Source organism: Zosterops lateralis, assembly GCF_965231275.1.
Source record: "Zosterops lateralis genome assembly, chromosome: 6".
NCBI lineage: Eukaryota > Metazoa > Chordata > Aves > Passeriformes > Zosteropidae > Zosterops > Zosterops lateralis.
Genome location: NC_139761.1, coordinates 31,027,677 through 31,048,046, shown reverse-complemented (window position 1 = coordinate 31,048,046; position 20,370 = coordinate 31,027,677). Strand labels below are relative to the sequence as shown.

General features: G+C 34.2%; 1 protein-coding gene across 1 annotated transcript in view; it reads left to right on the top strand.

The window, feature by feature from the left end:
• Positions 1–20,370, top strand: part of FMN1 (formin 1) — a 138,453-nt gene that overhangs the window by 21,869 nt on the left and 96,214 nt on the right. Inside the window, exons 3-4 of the mRNA XM_083863276.1 lie at positions 977–1,038; positions 18,036–18,805. Coding sequence (XP_083719402.1) covers positions 977–1,038; positions 18,036–18,805 — 832 coding nt within the window. The remainder of the gene's footprint in view (positions 1–976; positions 1,039–18,035; positions 18,806–20,370) is intronic.

Here is a 20,370-nt window from a genome sequence, read left to right as displayed (position 1 = left end):
GGAAACACACTTTTGAATGAATTTTGTTTTGAAAGCAGATAGAAGTGGGACTTTGATCATCTGAGAACAAACTCCAGTCGCTTGTTTAGGAAGGCTGTAGCTTCTGGGCCAGTGTCTTACAAAAGACTCTCTTAAATTCTCATAAAGCCTTAGACCAGTGTTTTGAAGGGGTTTCTCTTTCTTCATCTGGCCAAATGCAGTCATGGTACAGATTGAGGGGAACCATAGTATTAGTGGTCTCGCTGTTTGGTAAATCTGTGCCATCACTAAACCTGTGTGATCAATGCCTGGCTTCCTCATTTTTTCGCTGCTGATTTATATTTCTCTGGCTTTCAGTTTCATGCTTTCAGCCTTTGGATTTTGTAATATTCTTGCTAAATGGCAGAGCTATCCTGTATCTCATGCACAGTACTCTGTACTTAAACTCTGTAATAAATCTTCCTGTGATAGAATTAAGAGAAAGAATTCTTTGTATCTCACTCTTTGGTACTTTTTGAGGTCTTCATTTGTATTTTATCCAGTTTTACTGTGTATAGTGATTGTATGTTTGAAGTTCCATTTAAGTCACTGTATTTGTTGCATGTTGTTTTAGAATTCAGGTGAGGGGGTTTGTGTGCATGCATGTGCATGTCATAATATCCTATCAGTTCCACACTTATCTGCAAAATTAAGCACAACTAAAGTTTCCTTTTGTTATTTCAGTCTGTCGTATCTTTTCCCCCGTTTTCCCTTCTCAGCATGGAAGACTTCTGCTTTATCCGCTTCCCTCAGAAATACCATGGAAAATCTGGTCATGTGGTCTTAGAAAAAAATGCTAATTACTGTGTTCAGATTTTCTTTTCCATCTCCCCTGTAAAAGGTCACTTATTTGAGAGCCTATATCAGCATTCTGGACCTAGTGGTGTTGTATTAAATATGCTGAAGATGGCACATTGTTTTCTGACTCTAAGGGAATGTACTTTTTTTATTCCTACAGAGTACCAAGCTGCCATTCTGCATTTAAAGAGGGAACATAAAGAAGAAATCGAAACATTGAAGGTATACTTTTTGTAATATTTTATTTTCTTTCCCTGTCTAGTGGATTTTACAGATTTAAATGGTGCAAACATGCACTTTCTGTCAAAGCTTAAGAATTTAATTCTTTCTTTCTAGAAGTTGTTTTCAGTTGAATGCCAGCTCATCTAAAATTAATTTGTTTAAAATCTATACCTGCACTCAAAAATTATGTCCAAAAGCAGTTTTATTTGTTTCCTCTTTATAGTTCTCCTTATTGTTGCTCTATTAAATTCTTGCCACAAACGCAGCAGTGCAGTATTTTTACATTGATACTGATGTTTAACTACTTACTCTATCTCAATGAAACATACTTCTGTAGAAGCAGTTTTCTGTAATTTTAACAGAAAAATAAGCATGTGTGAGCCTTTCTGAAGTTTAGTATTCAGCACTCTGTATTGATGTCTCCTCTTTTAAAGTGTAAATTTAACCAACTAGTTACCAAAATTAAATAAGAGTTTAGTATTAGAACTCACTTTCCCTTGGCTGTGGTAAGTAAAATGAAATATTACAAGAAGGTGTTTTTATCATAAAAATAAAAACTTAAATGGCAGTATAACTGAATTTGGTGATTACCCCTAGTTAAAATGAACAGCATCTTCCTTTTCTCACCAGTTATGATGTATTCTTAAGTATAGCTGCACTATGTTCTAATACATATGCTAAATCGTTAGTATACAGGTCATCAATTGCAAAACATTCCGTATTTCCTTTGTCATCATTAAGGAAAATATAATGGAAAACAAACAAATTTCCTAACACAGGAATTCTGATAATCCAGTACTTTGATACATTGACTGTGTCATTAGGCAGATCACATTATATTGAAATTTAATTATAAAATTTCAATGAGAACATATAATGGAGAAGTGAAATTGTTTAATGGTTTAATGCAATCATTTGATGCATTTTATTCTTTAAGGGTATAACAGAAAAATATGATGGTAGATGTCCCAACTATCCTTGCATTAAATCTGATTTTGTGGTATGCACTGAAGGAACCTACAGACAGGAATTTCTCCCAACCAGCTCTCCTGCAAACTGATCCAAATTGTGTATCTGATGTTTATGAACAAGGTTCAATTCTCATACTTTCTTTGCAAAAGAGTAGGAATGAGACCTTTAGTCTTTGTTATTCCTACAAGGCCTAGAAAGATGCTAAGAAGTTCTGGAAGGTGTATGTACAGGAAAGTTCTCAAAATATTATTAACTGTCCGCTGAAGGTGAAAGTAAGCGACATTATCTAGATTCTGTCTCTTGAAACCTGTATATAGTGGCTTATAAGTGAGTGATATGTTTATTCTTTAGCATTAGAAAGTGCCTTGTAATTTTGTACTTTGTTTTTATAGGTTTGTTTTTTTTCTTGAGAATGTGAACAGGAATTCCAGATTGTTTTTCATTCTTCAATATTTGTTATCACTGTGCTAATTTCCTATAAACTTCATACCGAATACCCAGAGTGAAGCCAGGGCTTTACACATACCAGTAGTTTGTAGAGGTTGGTGATGAATCTCTGAGACTGAAGTTGCAGTGAGTGTAGCAGTCTTGAAAGATGCACATCACTGGGTAAGGAGGGTGAATGGCTGTACTGTATTTTATTTTGCCATCTTCATGTTATCACCAAAACTTGAAGCTTAGTTCCTTTTTTGATGTCACTTGAGATTGGCTTTTGTCATGTATATGCTTATGTGTAATTACTAAGATTACAGTATGTATTACACCAAGTCCATTACTGGTAAATCTGTACCATCTTTTATTGCATAACAACCTGCATAGCACATAACTCTTGAAGAGTTAAATAATGCTTGTAATTCAACTGAATCATCCACATGAAAGTAATGTCTAAGAAGACATGTCTAAGAAATCCTTTGCTGCATTCAAAAGATTTCTTGAATTTTTCACTTAATATTTACAAAATATTGAATAATATATTTTGAAGATATGGAACGATTTCTGTTCTGTACTGTTAAGTGTTTTGCTTTCCCTGCCCTTGCCACTAGATGTCAGCTGAGCCTTTCAGAAAAAGTTCCCAAAAACATGCACGTATTTCATACTTCCTTCTAAACTAAGTTTGGTGACATCCTTCCAACTGTCTGTGTGTCTGTTTTAGTTTCAGGTCAGAAATTATCTTGCACATTATGAAACTACAATTGAAGTTGCTCAATTGAAAAGTCGTAGCTATCAACACCTTCATAGTGTCTGTCCAGCAGAACCAAATCTTGAGTAGCTAATAACCAACTAAGTGGATGACAGTAACAGAAATCAAAATAATGTAAATGGAACTTCTGAAAGAAAGGAATTTATTTGAAGGCAGTAGTCTGTTTGCAGACTACTATTCAACCCAACGCATAGCTGTACAAGGGTGCACCATTTTTTTTTCTCACAAGTTGGTAAAATGAGTAAAAATTTAAGTTTTTCCCTAATGTCTCCTTCTTCCCTGTAGAACAAATGCACTAAATATCCCTTAATCTTTAGTTACATGGGAGTTTCATACTACTTTTTGAAAATAGAAGGAAGATCCTTAGCTGTCCTATCACCCTGTACCCTGTTCACGGGTGTTTTTGTCTGTTACAGGTTGTTAGGCTTCCACCAGCTCACAAGATCTTTTATAGACTTCCAAACTGAGAATATTAGTATCTTCAGGTTTTTATATTACATAATAGGATCACGTAATGCATGTAATATAATACAGTGTAAGAAATATTAATAGGTATTTGATAAAAAATTAACTATAGCTAGCTTATAAATTATTCAATAAATATCATATAATAAAATCCTAATATTACCTCTCTTAAAATATCTCATGGCAAATTTTAAAAAGAAATACCTGTATAGTGGCATCTATCACAGTTTTAAACATATTATTGAGACTTAAGAAATAGTGACTGGTAATGCAGTTGGTATAAAGCTGCCCAATATGTAGTTGCTGCCTGTGACATTAAGAAAGAGCAAGCTGGCCTCATTTAGAGAAGAATGTGTCATGAGGTGTTCATAGTGACCTTTGTGGCCTCCTTGGTAAATGTTTGCATTTTTGCTTTTTTGTGAAGGTTCTAAGAGCTGAAATGTAGAAGTGGGTAGAAAGTAATTTCCTTTTCACAGAAGAACTTCCTTAACTTTGAAAACTATTTCATATCATAAATTGAGATTAAAGACCAGTGCCTCAAAGTGCCCCAGAAAACACTGAAAAATGTGGAAGAAAAAGGAATGTGAAAGGAGAAGTCATAGCACCAGTCAAAATTATCTGATAATTTAAAGATAATTTCTTTTTATTTTGTACTGAGACCTCAAAGGAATAAAAACATTTAAGGTTTTATTAAGTAATAAAGCTCTAGCTCTATGATGACCATTTCATTCTTTTATAAATCTGTTTTTTCATGTCTTATACTTATTAAGTCCTTCCTTGTCTCTTTGTCTTTTCACCTTCCTATTTGTTTTCCCTCACAGTCAGTATACTTCCATTTATGAATACTTCCATTGCTCTTTAATTATAACATGAGTATAACAAAAGGTGCTGCTTCTCTGCAACATTTTGGAAGTTTTAATTCAACTGTTAGAGGCAATGGTGAATAGTATTGAAAGCTCTTGTATGCCAGAATGCTTATCAAAATACCTCTTTATGGAAGTGTGTGATTTCAGTTTTATTTTGACAATTTAAAATGTCTTTTACTTAGATGTAAAATAAAACTTCATTTCAGCTTCAGAGCATACCTCACAAATTGGATGTTTTAACACCAAATTAAAACATTTTACAATATTTTAATTTGTCTAAATCTTCTTTTTTTATAGGTAGACTATTACAACAAACTGGAATACTTTTGAGCAGATTAAATTGAAAGAAATCTGACATGGATGCTCTTAAGGATTTTTATTATACCTTTCTGGAGAAAAAGATTCATATTTTTTTTTCCCCTCAGTTTTGTGTGTGCATGTGTGAATTCTTGTACGGGACAGGGATATCATGATTTGTCAGAAGTCACTATGTTTTGAAATCTACTATTAAGATATGAGGTCCAATGATGAATAGTGTTGAAAGCTTTGATATGCCACACAACTTATAAAACCCAAAACTTTTGAATACATATGGATATACGCTGACTTTTGGTAATAAGATTTTGCTTCAGGATGCTGAGATTGCTATTTTAACTTTTACAAGATGAAATGCATCCATAAGGACGCTGGCTGCTTTGAGTGTTCTCTGTTGTATTTTTGTATTCCGGCATGCACATGTAGAAGAAAATCGGTATCATGTATGTTTCTCTCTTTGGTGGAGTTGCAGCTCAAAGGAGCAGCCAAGGTCAGCAAAGGTTTATTAGTCAGTCTTTCCTAATGAGCTGTTCAGGCTTTTCAGCATTTCCATGTGGTGAACTGATGAAGGTTTCCCAGCTTGTGGTTAATTATTGGTACTAATCTTGCCTAACTTGAAATGTTTCAGTCTTTCAGCTGCTAAATGTATGGTTACACCACCCTGTGTGTACTGTGTGCCTTTATGAATCTGCCTGGTTACATTGTCCTCTTGAAGTTATTTCTCCCTGTTCACTGCAGAGTCTGTGATGCAAGAGAGGAAAAAATGTAAAGACTGAAAAAAGCATAAAAGTTATGAGAAAAAAAGAGACTGAATTCATATGAAATTGTATTAAAATACTGATTTCAGAACTCCTGAGGCTCCCAGACAATGGCAGCAACATTATCTTTAGAGTTTGCATTTCCTAAAATAGTAAAATCCCAGCAGGAAAAAAAATCTTCCTGTACTGAAAAATTTGCATAGCCAGTACTAGAGAAGGTAAAGTAGACTAGGGAACAAAGGACGGGAAAATAAAACAGTAACTTTCTACAGCAAAGCAACATTAATCTCTTTGGAACCACTTGACAATTTCATCTTCATTCAGAAAGGAAGCTTGGAATGCTTCTTTATGTTGTGTGAAGATATTCCCCAGCTGAGTGCTTAGTTAATGTTTTAAAAATTTGCACATTACAATTTCTATATTCAAATCACACTCTACAATCAAATTCTTAAAGACAAGCATCCTTGCTGTGCTCTGATACTTAAAATAAGCAAGTACACATCTTTTCCTCCATTGACTTCCTATTTGTTATATTTTTGATGCAATGTATGCTTTTTATCCTTATTTTCCTTTAACAATATGTTTACATTGTTAATATTTTCTTCTAAGATAGCTTGAATATCCCAGAAGATTGTTCCTTCATTGTGTTGTGTGGGTTTTTTTCAATATGGCCACTTGCCATATTGCCATTCTGTTATTCTCAATGCAGTTTCGCTGTGAGACTTGGATTGTTTAAACTTCATGTCAGCTGCAGAATGCTGTTAATTCCACATGTTGATCCAAGGATTCTCCTGTTTATTTAAGAAGTTACCACAGAGCATATTCCCAGTATTAAAACCAGCGAAAATCTCTTTATTTCAGCACATGGACATGGTAGTATATAGTTAAAATGTGCACAGAGCAGGACAATTTATAGCATTAAAACTTCAGCAAGACTGAGTTCCTGCTCAAATTTAGATACATTAGAGAACATTCGGCTTAATTAGGGCTAAAACAAAAGTCTTAGAATTCATTATAACCTGCTACATTTTTCATAGTTTATGGAAGTTAATTTATCCCATCACCTTGCCTCAAGTAAATATATTATACAGTCAGGGCGTTAAAGTGGAGCACACACTTTGAACAAGATGACATTTTATTTTCACAGATACTGAAGACCTCTGTGACACAAGAAAAAATTGTATACTAGAGAAATTAATCAAAGTGTCATCACTGAATTATAAAAGCCATTAAAAAATAAGTGGTATCAAAGTTACCATTTTGATTTTGAAAATATGTACCCCCTGCTTTCTTGCCAGAATTAGCTGCACTTTGAAATTTACTACACCAGATATTTGTTTAAATCTAGTAGTTGTAAGGCATTTTTTCTGAATTAAATACATAATATTCTGTTGTTTAAAAATTCTGGTTCTAATATTCCTGGTTTTAGAACAGGGACAAGTTTGTCAAGGATGAACATTTTGCTGATAAAGGGAAATCCTGTCTGGAATTTGAAGTTAAAATTTTTAAAATAAAACTTTTTTTTCTCATGTTCAGTAAAGATCAGATTTTAGCAGCTTTTGACTTTGCATATATAGTGATCATTGATTACATCTTCTGGTGTTGAACAAAAATTTCAATTGCCATTTCCACAAAGCCACCAAAGTTGTTGTAAAATAACACTGGATCAAAACTAAGTTCCACTGATTAATGGTTTCTACAAGTTACTCCTGATTAGGTGGGGATCACCCTTCAGAGGATGCTTTCAAAATGAAAATCTGTCTCCTGACTCCCTTATTGATGATTAGGCAATGTGACAGAAAACACACTGTAAAGCAAAGCAGATATCAAGAACTGGACATATGTATGGAGATATGAAAGGTACAATTTCAGGTAAAAAATAGTGAGTAGAGATATTAGGACTGGCAGTCCCTGTGGCATTCAGCCTTGAGACACTATACTGGCAAGATGAAGGGCAAAAGAGGTAGCCTGGAAATTAGGACAGAAGATGGTAGGAGATAGATTGCAAAGACTTGGGTCTGGGCATCACAATACAAGTTTTTACTTATATGTGGGCAATATTGCCTAGAATATGTATCCTGGAATGAATACAGTCCATTCAGTATTTGATTTTATTTTGGTCGGTCAGTGGGCAACACCCTCACTTGCTTTATTAGTCAAGATTTGATCTGAATATAAGTAGTTTCATTACATTTTTTTCTACTGTCATAAGTTTTAATTTGTCAGGATGTTTTAAGTATAAACTGAACTTTACAATATGTGTTAGGATAGGCATGTAATCTTATTATTCACAGACCCGAGGTATAACGGATTTATTGGGATACTTATATTTGCATATATGTTCAGTCACAGTTCATTTTTAACTTACTTTGCAACTATACATTGGACCCCAGAATCTCAAGATAGGTTTTGTAAAAGAAGATGTATAATTGTTGACTACTTGACTAAAATGATATGACTCATCTCAAAGGAATTTTGCAGTTTGAGCAAGTGTAGAATCAGTTTTTCCAAGTCAGTATTATCATGCCTTTGCTATACTGGTGTTGTGTCTCTTTCTGAGGGTCCACACTTCGTTCTTACATAACTTTCAACTTCAGCACAGATAATGCAGAAGTCTTAAAAGCCTGCTGTGTTTTCATTATTCAGTTTTTAACTTTTGTGAGGGATATCTCCCATCATGTTGACTGAATGAGTTCTGTAGAAGAGAAGGTTTCTGCATAGCTGCACTACATGGAAGTACTGATGGAAAGAGATAAAATTATGATTGTTCTGATTGCTTCCTTTTAAGTAGTTGATCAAAGCTGGTTTTTCATGTACAAGATTTTTTAAAAAAAATTTATAATGAGAATGTCTAGAGTAGTGTGGTGATGCATAATTAGCGTGTAGTCAGTTTAAAGGAGGTGTGTCATTTACACAGAGTCATTTCCATAATTGATGTTATACTTCCGTTTATCTGTGTAGAATCTCTTTTTGTTGTTTTGATTGCACGTAAGAGCATTATTTTGGTGGAGAGGGTAATCATCTCTAAAAATTCTTAGAACTTCTAGACAAAAATTATGTTCATTATGAAGAATGAAAATTGTCAGTTTCTAAAAGTGTAGAGTTACTTTTTTTTTATTCTCATGGCTCTATTTGGCTGAATAATTCCTGTTGAGAAGTATTAATTGCTGCTCGTTATCCTTCTATAGATATGTAACTTTATCTTTGGTTACTGTTTCCCATGTGCTTAAGTAATAATGCTTTTTGCTTCAGGTTTACTTCATCCAAATAATTGGTTATTGGTTATATAAGTTGCAACTTAGCAACATATATCATTGCTTTCCTATGTAGTTACAAAGCTTTGTTATAATGCCTGATCTTGTAGCCTGGTTGCCAAAGAAATTAGTTCTTTATATGGTGAAGCAATGTTGACAGTAAACTCTCCTTTCCATCCCCTCCCTGAAAGAAAAGAGAAGAAAAACAAGGTTGCGTTACAATTCTGGCAACATCAGCCACACTAATAAAATCAAATTCAATGTTGGTTTACGACTTTGAATTTATGTGACTGCACAGGATCAAAGGATTTGTATCCCACTGGACTCCAAGGTCTATAGTTCATGGCAAAAAACCTCATCAAAAAGAACATTTTAGTAGTAGGGCTTTTCATTTTAATCAGCCGCAGTAATAAAAAAGCTGTTAGGTGTCCAAAAACATTCTCCCAAGATCAGAGACAACTTGCTCTCTACTACAATCAGTTTTCTTATTGGATCCATACTGCCTCTGTAGTTTTTGTCACTGAAACTTCATCTTGTTTTCAGCCATTTTTTGCATTGTTTTCACATTTTATGTGCCAGATGTAAAATATGCCACATAATGATTCATGTAATTTCCCTGGCAGTTGAGAAATACTGCAGCTTAACTCAGGTATATCATCTAAACAAATTATTCATGTAGAATTTTAATTATCAGACTATATTTCTACAAATTGTATTTTAAAGTATTTTACTAGCATTATTCAGGGGTTTTTTTTTCCCTCCTTGCATATGATCTTCTGAACACCACAGAGAGCAGGTATTAATATTTTTGTATCTGTACACACATAGTAACTGAGGCTGTCCTAAGACTAAGGTAGCAGCGCAAGTGAGAAGCAGAGTAGAATAGTAACTACGAAGTTTCTGATAGTAAAGGAATGTTTGCATTTTGCATGTTAACTGTTCATGGTCCTAGTTCAACAAAAGTTTGAAATTAGTTCTTACCTTATGGTGTGTGGTTTCATTCTTTCATTAGCTTAGCCTCTGAGAAATTGCATGCAATATATCATTTACATTTATTGGTGTGTTGCACACTGAGTCACCTCATTCCTTTCTGCAGAATTTAAATGTTTAGCAGAGTTTAACAGTATTTAGAGATTTTTTTCAATTAAATTGTCCACAAAATTATATTTCCCTAGAAGCTTATAGGTTGAAGTCAATTCAGCTGGATACCCATTTTTTACATAATATGTAGGATTTCTTTTTCCTAGCATAAGCTATCTTACAGTTAGGAAGAATCAACACATAGTCACTTTCTACAAGGATTGTTCCCTTTTGCATGGTGTGACAGGTAGCTGCAGTTCATTGCTTTTTGGCAGATTCTAGTATGTGTGGTATTCCATTTTCTGGAAGTTCGCTGCTGCCTGAGATACATGCAGGCTTAAATTGGGTTCTGTCTGTTAAATATTTTCATGGGTTTATTATTTTTAGAAACATTAATTCAAATAAGAAAGTTTAGTATTTTGGGAATTTTGTAAGTTACCTATTAAACATTTAAAAACTACATAAAATGTTAAATTATCTATTGTTAATGTTTATTAATAACCTGAAATTTACCCCTTTAAGCACATATTGTTAACAGTTGGCTTAAAATCAGTATTATTCAGTCTAGCTTTTTAGAGGTTTTTTTATCATGTGTCTCAAGGAATGACATTGTTTAGCAAATGTGCCTATGGTAAGAAGTTAGTGAATCCAAGGTATTAATAATTTTCTTTTTTATGTAAATCCAATACAAGAAGAATTTAGATTCCAGTGAGATTTCTGTGTAGGCATAGAGATTCCACAGTAGAGTACATCCCTTACTGGGTGATGAAGTGGGCGTAATAGGATCCATAAATGTGGAGTGTGCTGTGGAGTACAATGGCCATTAGAGATATTTTTCCATATATTTGGATTCATAATATTTGCAGGATCTTGAAAGATTGCCATGAAATTTTAAGGGCGCATCAAGGGTTCTATCTGATTATTTCATTAGAAGTTATGGAGAAGTTATTTACCCTTTTTAAGTGGGTTGATCTGAGTAAACTGACATGTATGTAGGACAGCTGTAGAAAAAGACCTAGAGATGAGCTGTTGTGAGTTCTGTATTGTATAACAAAAGTTCTCAGAGTGAGTTAATTTGTGTAATCTGAAATGATTGGATAGCAGTTCTTAACCATGAAAGGACTGAAGGAAGGATGTGTATATGTGCAGGAAACCATGCCTAGATTAGCATTACTTGATGGAAAAAATTACAGAGCAGACACAAGGCAATCAGGATGAGGAAAGCAAACTTTAAGGCAACTTGGAGATCACTCTGTGAAGAGCATGGAAAAGAGCTCAAAATATTTAAAGATAATGGAAGGTCCACAAAGAGCAGCAAGAGAAGATGCTGGAGCTTAAAAGAATATAGGACTGTATGCAGCCCATAATGCAAGGAGCAGTTTGTATCTTGTACAAAATAGTCTCTTAAAATAAATGGTCCTGGTCAGAAAACATCTAGAGTGTCCTTGTCTCATAGATCTGCTTTGCATGGCTGTTCATACTCTTCTGATAGTGATAAAAATGGGAGTGTGTTTGTTACCTTACCTTATACATAGGCGGTCATTGGAAGGTTATCACTAGTGCAAAAGGATCAAAATCCCAGAGTCATGCAATATGCTGAGTTGTAGGGACCCATGAGGATCATCAAGTCCAGCTCCTGGCCCTGCCTAGGACACCCAAGGATCACTCCATGTGCCTGATTCAATTCCTGTTCCCACTGTATTCTACTGTCAGCCTTTGGCCACTTTATTTGTACATATGGAGTCTAGTGGATCTATAAGGACAATGAATAGGAAGTAGCTGGGCAGTTTGTTTGTCTTTTGTCCCAACTACTTTTGCTATATTTCCTCTATAAAGCTATGTATTTAATACTTTTAAATTGGAAAGAGAATTGGACCCTGTATGCATTACCTATACAAATATTTAGAGATCTGAGAATGTTTGAGAATAGTCAGTCATTACTTCTTTACTGTGAGGTGTAGGAACAATCCTTACTATGTGCCCTTGACCATGATAATGTAATTGTTATGTTTGTTGAGGTATTTATTAGAGAGGAATTTTTATTATATGTCAGCTGGCATGGGTTCAACTTTTCTTTCCTTGTGTAGAAACCCTTTGCTAAATCTCTGATTGTTGTTAAAATTTAAAACAAATGTATGTTTTTTCAAGGACAGTGATTCAACAAAAAAGAGCTTCTTTTCTTTTGTCAACACAATAGAAGAATAAAAAAGTGTAAACTCTTCCAAAAAACTGAAGATTAAATTACTTAGAATGAACAAAACCAATTTAGAGGTTCTCTATGAAAAGTTTATTTTTCCTGTCTTGTTCTGTGCACACTACTTTGATGGCTAAAATAATATTAAGAAAAAAAGCTGTTAAGTATATTTAAAAGAGCTTTTCATTGGCAACTCAGTAATCCTTTTTTTTTTCTTTTTTTTCTTTTTTTCTTTTTTCTTTTTTTTTTCTTTCTTTTTCTTTTTTTTTCTTTTCTTTTCTTTTTTTTTTCTTTTTCTTTTTTCTTTTTTTCTTTTCTTTTTTTTTTCTTTTTTTTCTTTTTCCTTTTTTAATATCCTTCTTGCTGGAACATATCCACATCTACTAACTGTATCCCTGGATAATTTGTGTCTTCTTTGTTCCCAGTTTTTTTTATTTTCATGGCTTGGCGTAAGTAACTAATTAGATGTAACAATCACTGTATAAAAGTCAGTGAAGGGAATAAAATCGAGCTCACTTTCTCCCTAATATGTTATTTTCCCACTCTAATTAGAGTAAAAACTTGTAAAAGTGTGTGTTTCTCAGTTAAAGAAGAGGTCTGTCCCTGATATACCTAGAACAGCTTTGTTCATTAAATACGTGTCATTTTTACACAGTCACTTTTCAGAGTAGAATTACACTGTAAATGCTAGTGAAAAAGTATTAGACACTGACAGAGGAGCATGAACTTGGTAATTTTAAAGCAAAAGTTCTGCATATTGCTTGCTCTCAACAGTGTTTCAGAGAACTTTTTTTTAATGTTTTACTGTTAAAATTCTCAGGATTTTTAAACATCTATGGTGCAAATAAATTTTGACTAATAAGTTAGCAATTGTTTTTTGAATGTAGATTGCTGTAGAAATTTATACTTTCCTTGTGCCGTACATACAAATTGTTCTACGGCTTTTCATATTAAAACAGTTCTGTCTCATGGTTAAAAAGTTTTGGTTCACATAAAATCACATTATATAAAGAAGTGAAACAACAACAAATACACTTCAGTTGAGTGCATTTAATTTACTTGAATTTACTATACTGACTGTATTAAATGAGACTGTAATCTTTCTCTCACATACCAAAGCAGAGAGAAAAGCTGTCACATTGGTATTGGGATTTGTCCATGTTAATCCACATTATCTTTTCAAAGACATTTAGGCAACCTGTTGGTTAAATGAATGAGAGGATTTAGTCTTTTGCTTTTGTGATTAATTTATGATTTATCATCTGATACTTTAATGGTTAATAGCAATATTGTACATTGATTCAATATTTGGAATTTTTATTTCCTGAGCATATGCATCATTGTTTCCTAGGTCTCATGGGACCAAGGCTGAGTGTTGGCATTGTCAGAAAATACATTTTGCCTTTTTTCTCTGTGTTATGTCAAGTCACTTAGCAGGTGCCAGAAGGAGGTCACTGGAAACATACACCAGAGGGATGGGTGTAAAGGGAGAGAACAGGAAGACACTGGAAAGCCAGTCCAAGCTCCCCTGTTGTTTTCCAGGTTACAGTGTATTAGTATTTTAGGATATTTGCATAATCCTCTAATATAATGTATTTTAGTAAAGAGAAGTATTTTTTTTCTTTTAGGGGTGGCTTTTATTTTACTCTTTAACAGAAGTAATTTTTTAGGAAGAGGGTAACACAGGCCTTCTAAGCTTAAGTATAAATGTCTGTGTTCAAGGGATCTGACAGTCAGCTGGTTCACTTGCTTGGTGAATTGATTTTACCCAAGGAAAATGGATCATGTCCATTTCAATTGCAGATACCAGACAAATCTTAACAAATTAAAGAAAGTAATTTGTAAGTACAACTGCACTAGCAAGGCTTGAAAAGCAAAATAGGCAAGAACCTTTTCTTTGGTCAGAATCAGAGGTGCAAAAAAAGCCTGCATTCCAAGCAGGAACAGATTTGGAAGCAAAAGACTTTTTATCAAGATGGATAGATAGAACTGCCTATTTATTCAGCCTCTTCAAAATGGGTATTGGGTGGAAGCAGAGAGCCATGGAAGAAAAGAAGTACATTAGCCAGGAAGGCTGGTTTTAGAATTCAGAATAGAAATGGGCATTTGACAACACTCAAGCTGAATCACGTCTTGCAAAGGAAATTTAAGGGTTCACTGAAAGTATTTTTCAGCAATGGAAACAGAAAGAAACTAAGGAAATAAGGGGAGCATTATCCAGTAAGGGTGAGGTGGAGACAAAAGGCATTGTTGATTGAACCTAGAAAATTAAGACCAAATGAGCTTCCCCGAATTTCAATAGCAGTGATCATGAACACAGGGACACAATTTCTCTTAAACTGAAAAAACCACAGCTTTTAGTACTGAATAAAGCACAAAGATTACTTTCTTGCATATGACAATTCTTTTTATCCTAATACAGGGTTGACTCGGTCTGTGATGTGCTGTCCTTTGCAGATCCTTTTCCCTGAGAATTGTCATACCACTGATCAATCCCTTCTGTGGCTATGTACACTGCAGGGCTCTTTCTTGAATTGTAGAATGTATTTTCAGACTGTTTCCTTGTCTGATAAAGTTATTGTGAATTCTGAATTTTAACAGTGTACTTCAGCTTAATAGCTTAGTATTGTTTGCCTATTTAATATTGACAATTAATACAAGAAAGATTGTACCAAAGTAAGGCAACTTTTTCAGTAGCACATTGCTATATGGATTAGTCTTAAGGTACTCAGGAGGTACTTTCGAATTGATGATTGAAATCCGATTTTAGCACATTAGGGCTTTTTCTTTTTAGCTAGCAGTATGAAGAGAAGATAGTAATAAGGCTTTATTGAAGTATTCATGCCTCAAACATGGTATTTGTAGCAGTAACCTGGAAAAAATCTATCTCTACTGTCATGGAAACTTAGAGAGCTGTATCAATTTTGTGTGTGTGTATGTACAGGAGAGGAAGTAATATGTCAATTGCTGACTGGCAAGAGTCACTGATACAATGCAAAGCCAGAGAACCTCAACAGACCAAGGCTTGAGGGCTTAATTTGATATTCTCTGAAAAAGCAGATTATTGCTGCAAGAAAATGAAATGGTCAGGGGAATAGAAATATGTTCCTTGCAATAGTTAATTTGGTATTGAATGTAGCTATACAATCCAGATTTCTTAAATGAGTGCTGCTGGGAAACAAGCAAACAGGCTTCTCTACCAGTCAGCAAAGTGGCAAGTGCAGTTTTCAAATGAAAAAAAAATCTGGTAACCTTGATATCTAAAGCTTGCTGATGAACATCTCTCACATCTTGTGGTGTCTTGCTTGCATTTTATACAGCAATTTTTACAGAAATCTTCTTTCATAGGTTTCAAAATCCTATACTCTTCTTCAGAAATAAATCATGTTCATTCATGCATAGGGTGGCTTTCTAAGATTTAGTTTCAGCTGCCTTCTAGTATCTTCTGCTCCTCCAGCTTTCTTCGCATACCTTCTCTCCATCAAATATCTTGTTTCCTGCTGAATTATTTTTCCATTTCATCTTGTCTAAAATAGTTGTGAACAAATTGTTACATTCTGATGATATTTGCTCTCCCTTTGATTCATCATATGACTTTAGAGCATTTAATCTCATTTTAAGGAATATTTTCCAGGAAGCAGACCTTTATTAATAATATCTATGTATTATTTATGCATATATATAAAAACAGGACATATTAATATTCATGTTCTTGTTGCTTTTGTTGAAAGTATTATCATAGGTATATAAGGTAATCTTACTTTGGTGAATAAGACTTAAATCGAGATGAAAAGTAATGAAAATGAAAAAAATGTTTTATTTACTTATTAGTAAATAGAAGTATTACTTATTTTTTGTAATTACTAATGCTTAGTAATTTTAGCTTTAATTCCTGTTTATGGGGTTTTTTTCAAGTTACAGAAAAGAATTCTGAAAATGTGAAAGTTTTATGCTTTTTCTTGCTTTTCATTCTTTCACCTCAAATATAATTTTGACTTTAAACTATCAATTTTATATGATAAATTAAAACTGGAGATCTGTATTTGGAAAGGCTTATAATACTAACACAGTTGCTTTTGTGCCCATTTAAATGTAATAAATAGTTTTGTTAGATACTGTGCTTGTTTTACAGTGTCTTTTTAAGGTGGCTTCAGATTTACTGCTGGGAAAATCTTTAACATTCAAAGTAAATTGTTCTGTGAGGGAGTTTTGATGTCCAATAGGAACAAAGTACTATGATAAAAAAACCTGCAATAGTTAAATTCCTTGAGGCAAACTTGCTTCATTACTTCATTTATGGATCAGTAAGCCAAGTTTAAAAAGAAAGGCAATTTCTTTGGGGCAATTCAAGTGGCAGAAAATCTTGTGATAGTTGAATTGAACTAATAATGAAGATGAGTGCCAATAGAGTAATGGTAGGAAAAGGAAAAAAGCTAACTAAATATCTTCTGTTATACATATTGGTTCTGAGTAGTCTATAAAAGTAATAGAAATTGGGTTGTTTCCAGTGCAAATCTGTTTGATTCTCTCTGTAAGACTTTAAACGTGATTTCCTACCTTTATACTTGCTGGTGTAAAAGAATATTTTGCAGTGTTTTCAGATTGTTTACTTTGGATTTTATCTTACAAAATTGATTAGAATTCAAGCTATCATACTCATGCATGAGTGTTTTGTTTGCATATCTAGTCAAGTTTAATTTTACAATCTAAAATCGCAACTATTACATTGTATTTGCCATGCTGAGTTACACATTTATGACTTGGATGCTTATTAATTAATGCTGTAGATTAGTAGCTCTGACCTAATACTCAAATTGGAATGGTGAGTAGGGCGTGGTATGTTGCCACTTCTGACAAGCACTGCATGGGAATTTTAAGTGTAAATTCCTGTGCCTGTGGGAATTTGGGAAAATCACGGCTCATTAGCTGTTTCTGGTAAAAGATTGGTTTCCCTTTTGTAGTGGGATCCTGAAAGAACCATGAAAAACTCTCTTTCAAGAGTCATTGCCTTGCAAAGAATCATGGTAATATCAGCCAGCTGCCTGATAGTATCATGGCATAACAGAAAATAATTTGTAGGGACCTAATAACCTGGAATAGCAGTATTGGATTGTATTGGATTTTTTAAAGGAGGTATTTCTGTGCCAAATGTTTTGTATCTTTCTGATATATGGTAAGAAAACTGGGGTTTTTTTTCCTTTCTCCTTTATCTAGTGAAATCCTCTTGATTCTCTTGGTTCCAATGTTTATTTTCCTGAATTGTAGATAAAAATATATCTGGAAGAAATGAAATTTTAATCCAATAGTAGAGATAAACTTGAAGAATGTATGTAAACCTCTGTGAATTTTATTGATAACGTCTAACAGATTGAAATATTACTTTATTTAATGTTTTATCTGAAATTAATTTCAACCTCTGTTGTGTTTAATCTTTTTTTTTATTTCCCAGCATGTTATCTCTCTATATATATGTATATATGACATATTTATGAAATTAAATAAGCAATGAATTCATGACATTAAATAGAATAACATTTTAAAGAGGTACCTTTTTTCCATAATATACCATTCATTATTGCATTCAATTGAAAACCAGTAAGTTTGCTTAAAGATAATGTACAACTTAGAATTTTCCCAAATTAATGTTCTTGATTTTTACTTAAAAAATATATATTTTGTTGAAACGCACCCTGCCTACATTTCTTTAAATATTAGTAATTGTCCAATTACGTAGTGGCTTGCAATAAAACCATTTAGAACTCGGAAAGGGTAGTGTTTCCCACTTTGCTCAATGTAATATCATAGTTTAAATGTGAAGATTTGTAATAGACTACAAAATAAACACTTCAGAAAAATATTTGCACTAAGAGTTTTTCTCTTGTTGCTCTGCAGTCTCAGTTTGAACTCAGGGTATTCCATATTCGTGGAGAACATGCTGTCTCAACTGCTCAGCTTGAGGAAACCATTGCACATCTGAAGAATGAACTTGATAATAAATTAAACAGAAGAAACGAAAAAGCAAAGGATATTGGTGTTTCTACTGAAGATGATAACCCACCAAAGGCATACCGAAATGTATGTATACAGACTGACAGAGAAACTTTCATAAAGCCTAGTGAGGAAGAAAACAGAGCTGTGAAAAATAACCAAATAGTACCCAAAAAGCTTAATATTTCTTCTTTGACACATAGTATATCTGCCCAAAGTGAGAATAAGGACAATTACAATGTACAGTCATCAGAAAGTGTCTTTTTTTGTCAACCAAAGCAAATGCTGCCTCCTCCACCACCACCACCGCCACCTCCTCCCCTTCCTGCTTCTTCACTGTCCTCTGTAGTTCCTCCACCACCACCACCTTTGCCAGTGGGTCCGACTTCACTGACATCTCAGTTTGGATCTGATCCAGCACTGCCGCCTCCACTTCCTGAAGGCTGTAGGAATTTTCAAGCACCACCGCCACCACCACCGCTTCCAGGGCTGGGACCTCCTGTTCCTCCTCCACTGCCTGGATCTGGGTTACCTCCACCCCCTCCACCTCCTGGGCCTGGGTTCTTTTTTAATAGCACTTTATCTTCAAACCAAGGTCCTCGAAAACCTGCCATTGAACCTGGCCGTCCCATGAAACCTTTGTACTGGACACGAATACAATTGCAAGATAACAGGTAAAATACATTTACTTGGACTTAGAGTTGCTACTTACAGGTCAATGTTGAGACATAGAATTTACATAATTCTAGAAAAAGAACCTGAATCAGTTCTAGAAGTCTGAAAAAATCAGTTGTTTTAAAATATATGTATTATAAATTAAAACGTTTTGCATCATAGCAAAAAGATGTTTTATTTGGGCTTTTTTCCCCAATAATTCACTGCATGCATAACTGTAGTGACAGGATGTGTCCCAGATTTAGCGCTGTAAAGGTAAAAGGAGAGCCAAGAGATTAGAAAGATTTATTTTTTTTCCCTTAAAATTAAGTCTGCGTTAGAATTAGAATTGAAATGTTAAAGTTTGGTCAGGGGAGAATTTAGTTGCATTTTTCCTTTCCAGTCACTTCATGTGGTCCTATCTCCAGAGAACTATGTTGTGTCATCCTCTATGATTCCTGTTCTAGAAACTTGGAGCAGTTAAACTGGAACCTAATCTCTGTGTATAATTCTGTCAGAGCAAGAATAGTAAAGCATATGTATAAACATAAGCAGCTCAGCAATGGGTAGCATGAGGTGTCCATTATGGACAAGTCTCTATACCAACTGAGACCTCTTACAGCTTAAAAAAAAATAGATTTTTTTTTTTTTTTTTTTTTTTTTTTTTTTTTTTTAAGAAAAGTCTACCTTAACTGTGATTTAGTGCAGGGATAGAATCCCAGATGTGCTTCATGGAGGGATGCCATCCAGAGGGACCTTGATATACTTGAGTAGTGGGACTACTGCAAGCAAGGCCAATTGCAAGGTCCTGCACCTGAACTGGGGGAACTCTCAGTATCAGTAGGATCTGTGGAACAGATGAGGTAGATTTAGATGGAATGTAAGGAGGAAATGCTTTACTGTGATAGTGGTGAGGAACTGAAAGGTTTCCAGGAGGAGCTGCATATGCCTCTTTCCTGGAAGTGTTCAAGGCTAGATTGGATGGGGCACTGTGCAGCCTGGTCTAGTGGAGGTTGTCCCTGACCATGACAAGAGGTTGGAATGAAATGATCTTCAAGGTTTTTTCAATCCAGGTCATTATATTGGTTCTGTGACAGTATTCTAATACTGCATTTTGTTGTACCAAATCCAAAGTTACTGTGAAATACACTGTTTTATTGATTAGTTTGTAAATGATCATTTGGTGAACAGGCATAAATCAACAAATTTTGGTCAGGTTTTTAAAATGATCATTCAATCTTTGTTTGTACTCCCTGTTTATTTAGCTGTCAGGAGAAAAGCAGTTCTCCCAATTACACTTTCTGAACCAGCATTAATACCTTACTGTCACAGCTACTCAGCTGCTCTTTTGGATTTGACTGATTCTGACTTTCCTTCTTGGTTTATTACTGTAATATAGAGCTCATTAGGAGGGATGGATCAGATAGGATTTTTGGGGGATGCTTAAGTGACACAGACTATTTTATTTTAATGAAGAGTTGTTCATTAATTCGGGTCCTGCATTAATTCAAGTAATTAAATTACATTATTATTTAGATCTTGAAGTCCGAATAATTGTTATCTATGTTCAGAATTATGTTAGCCT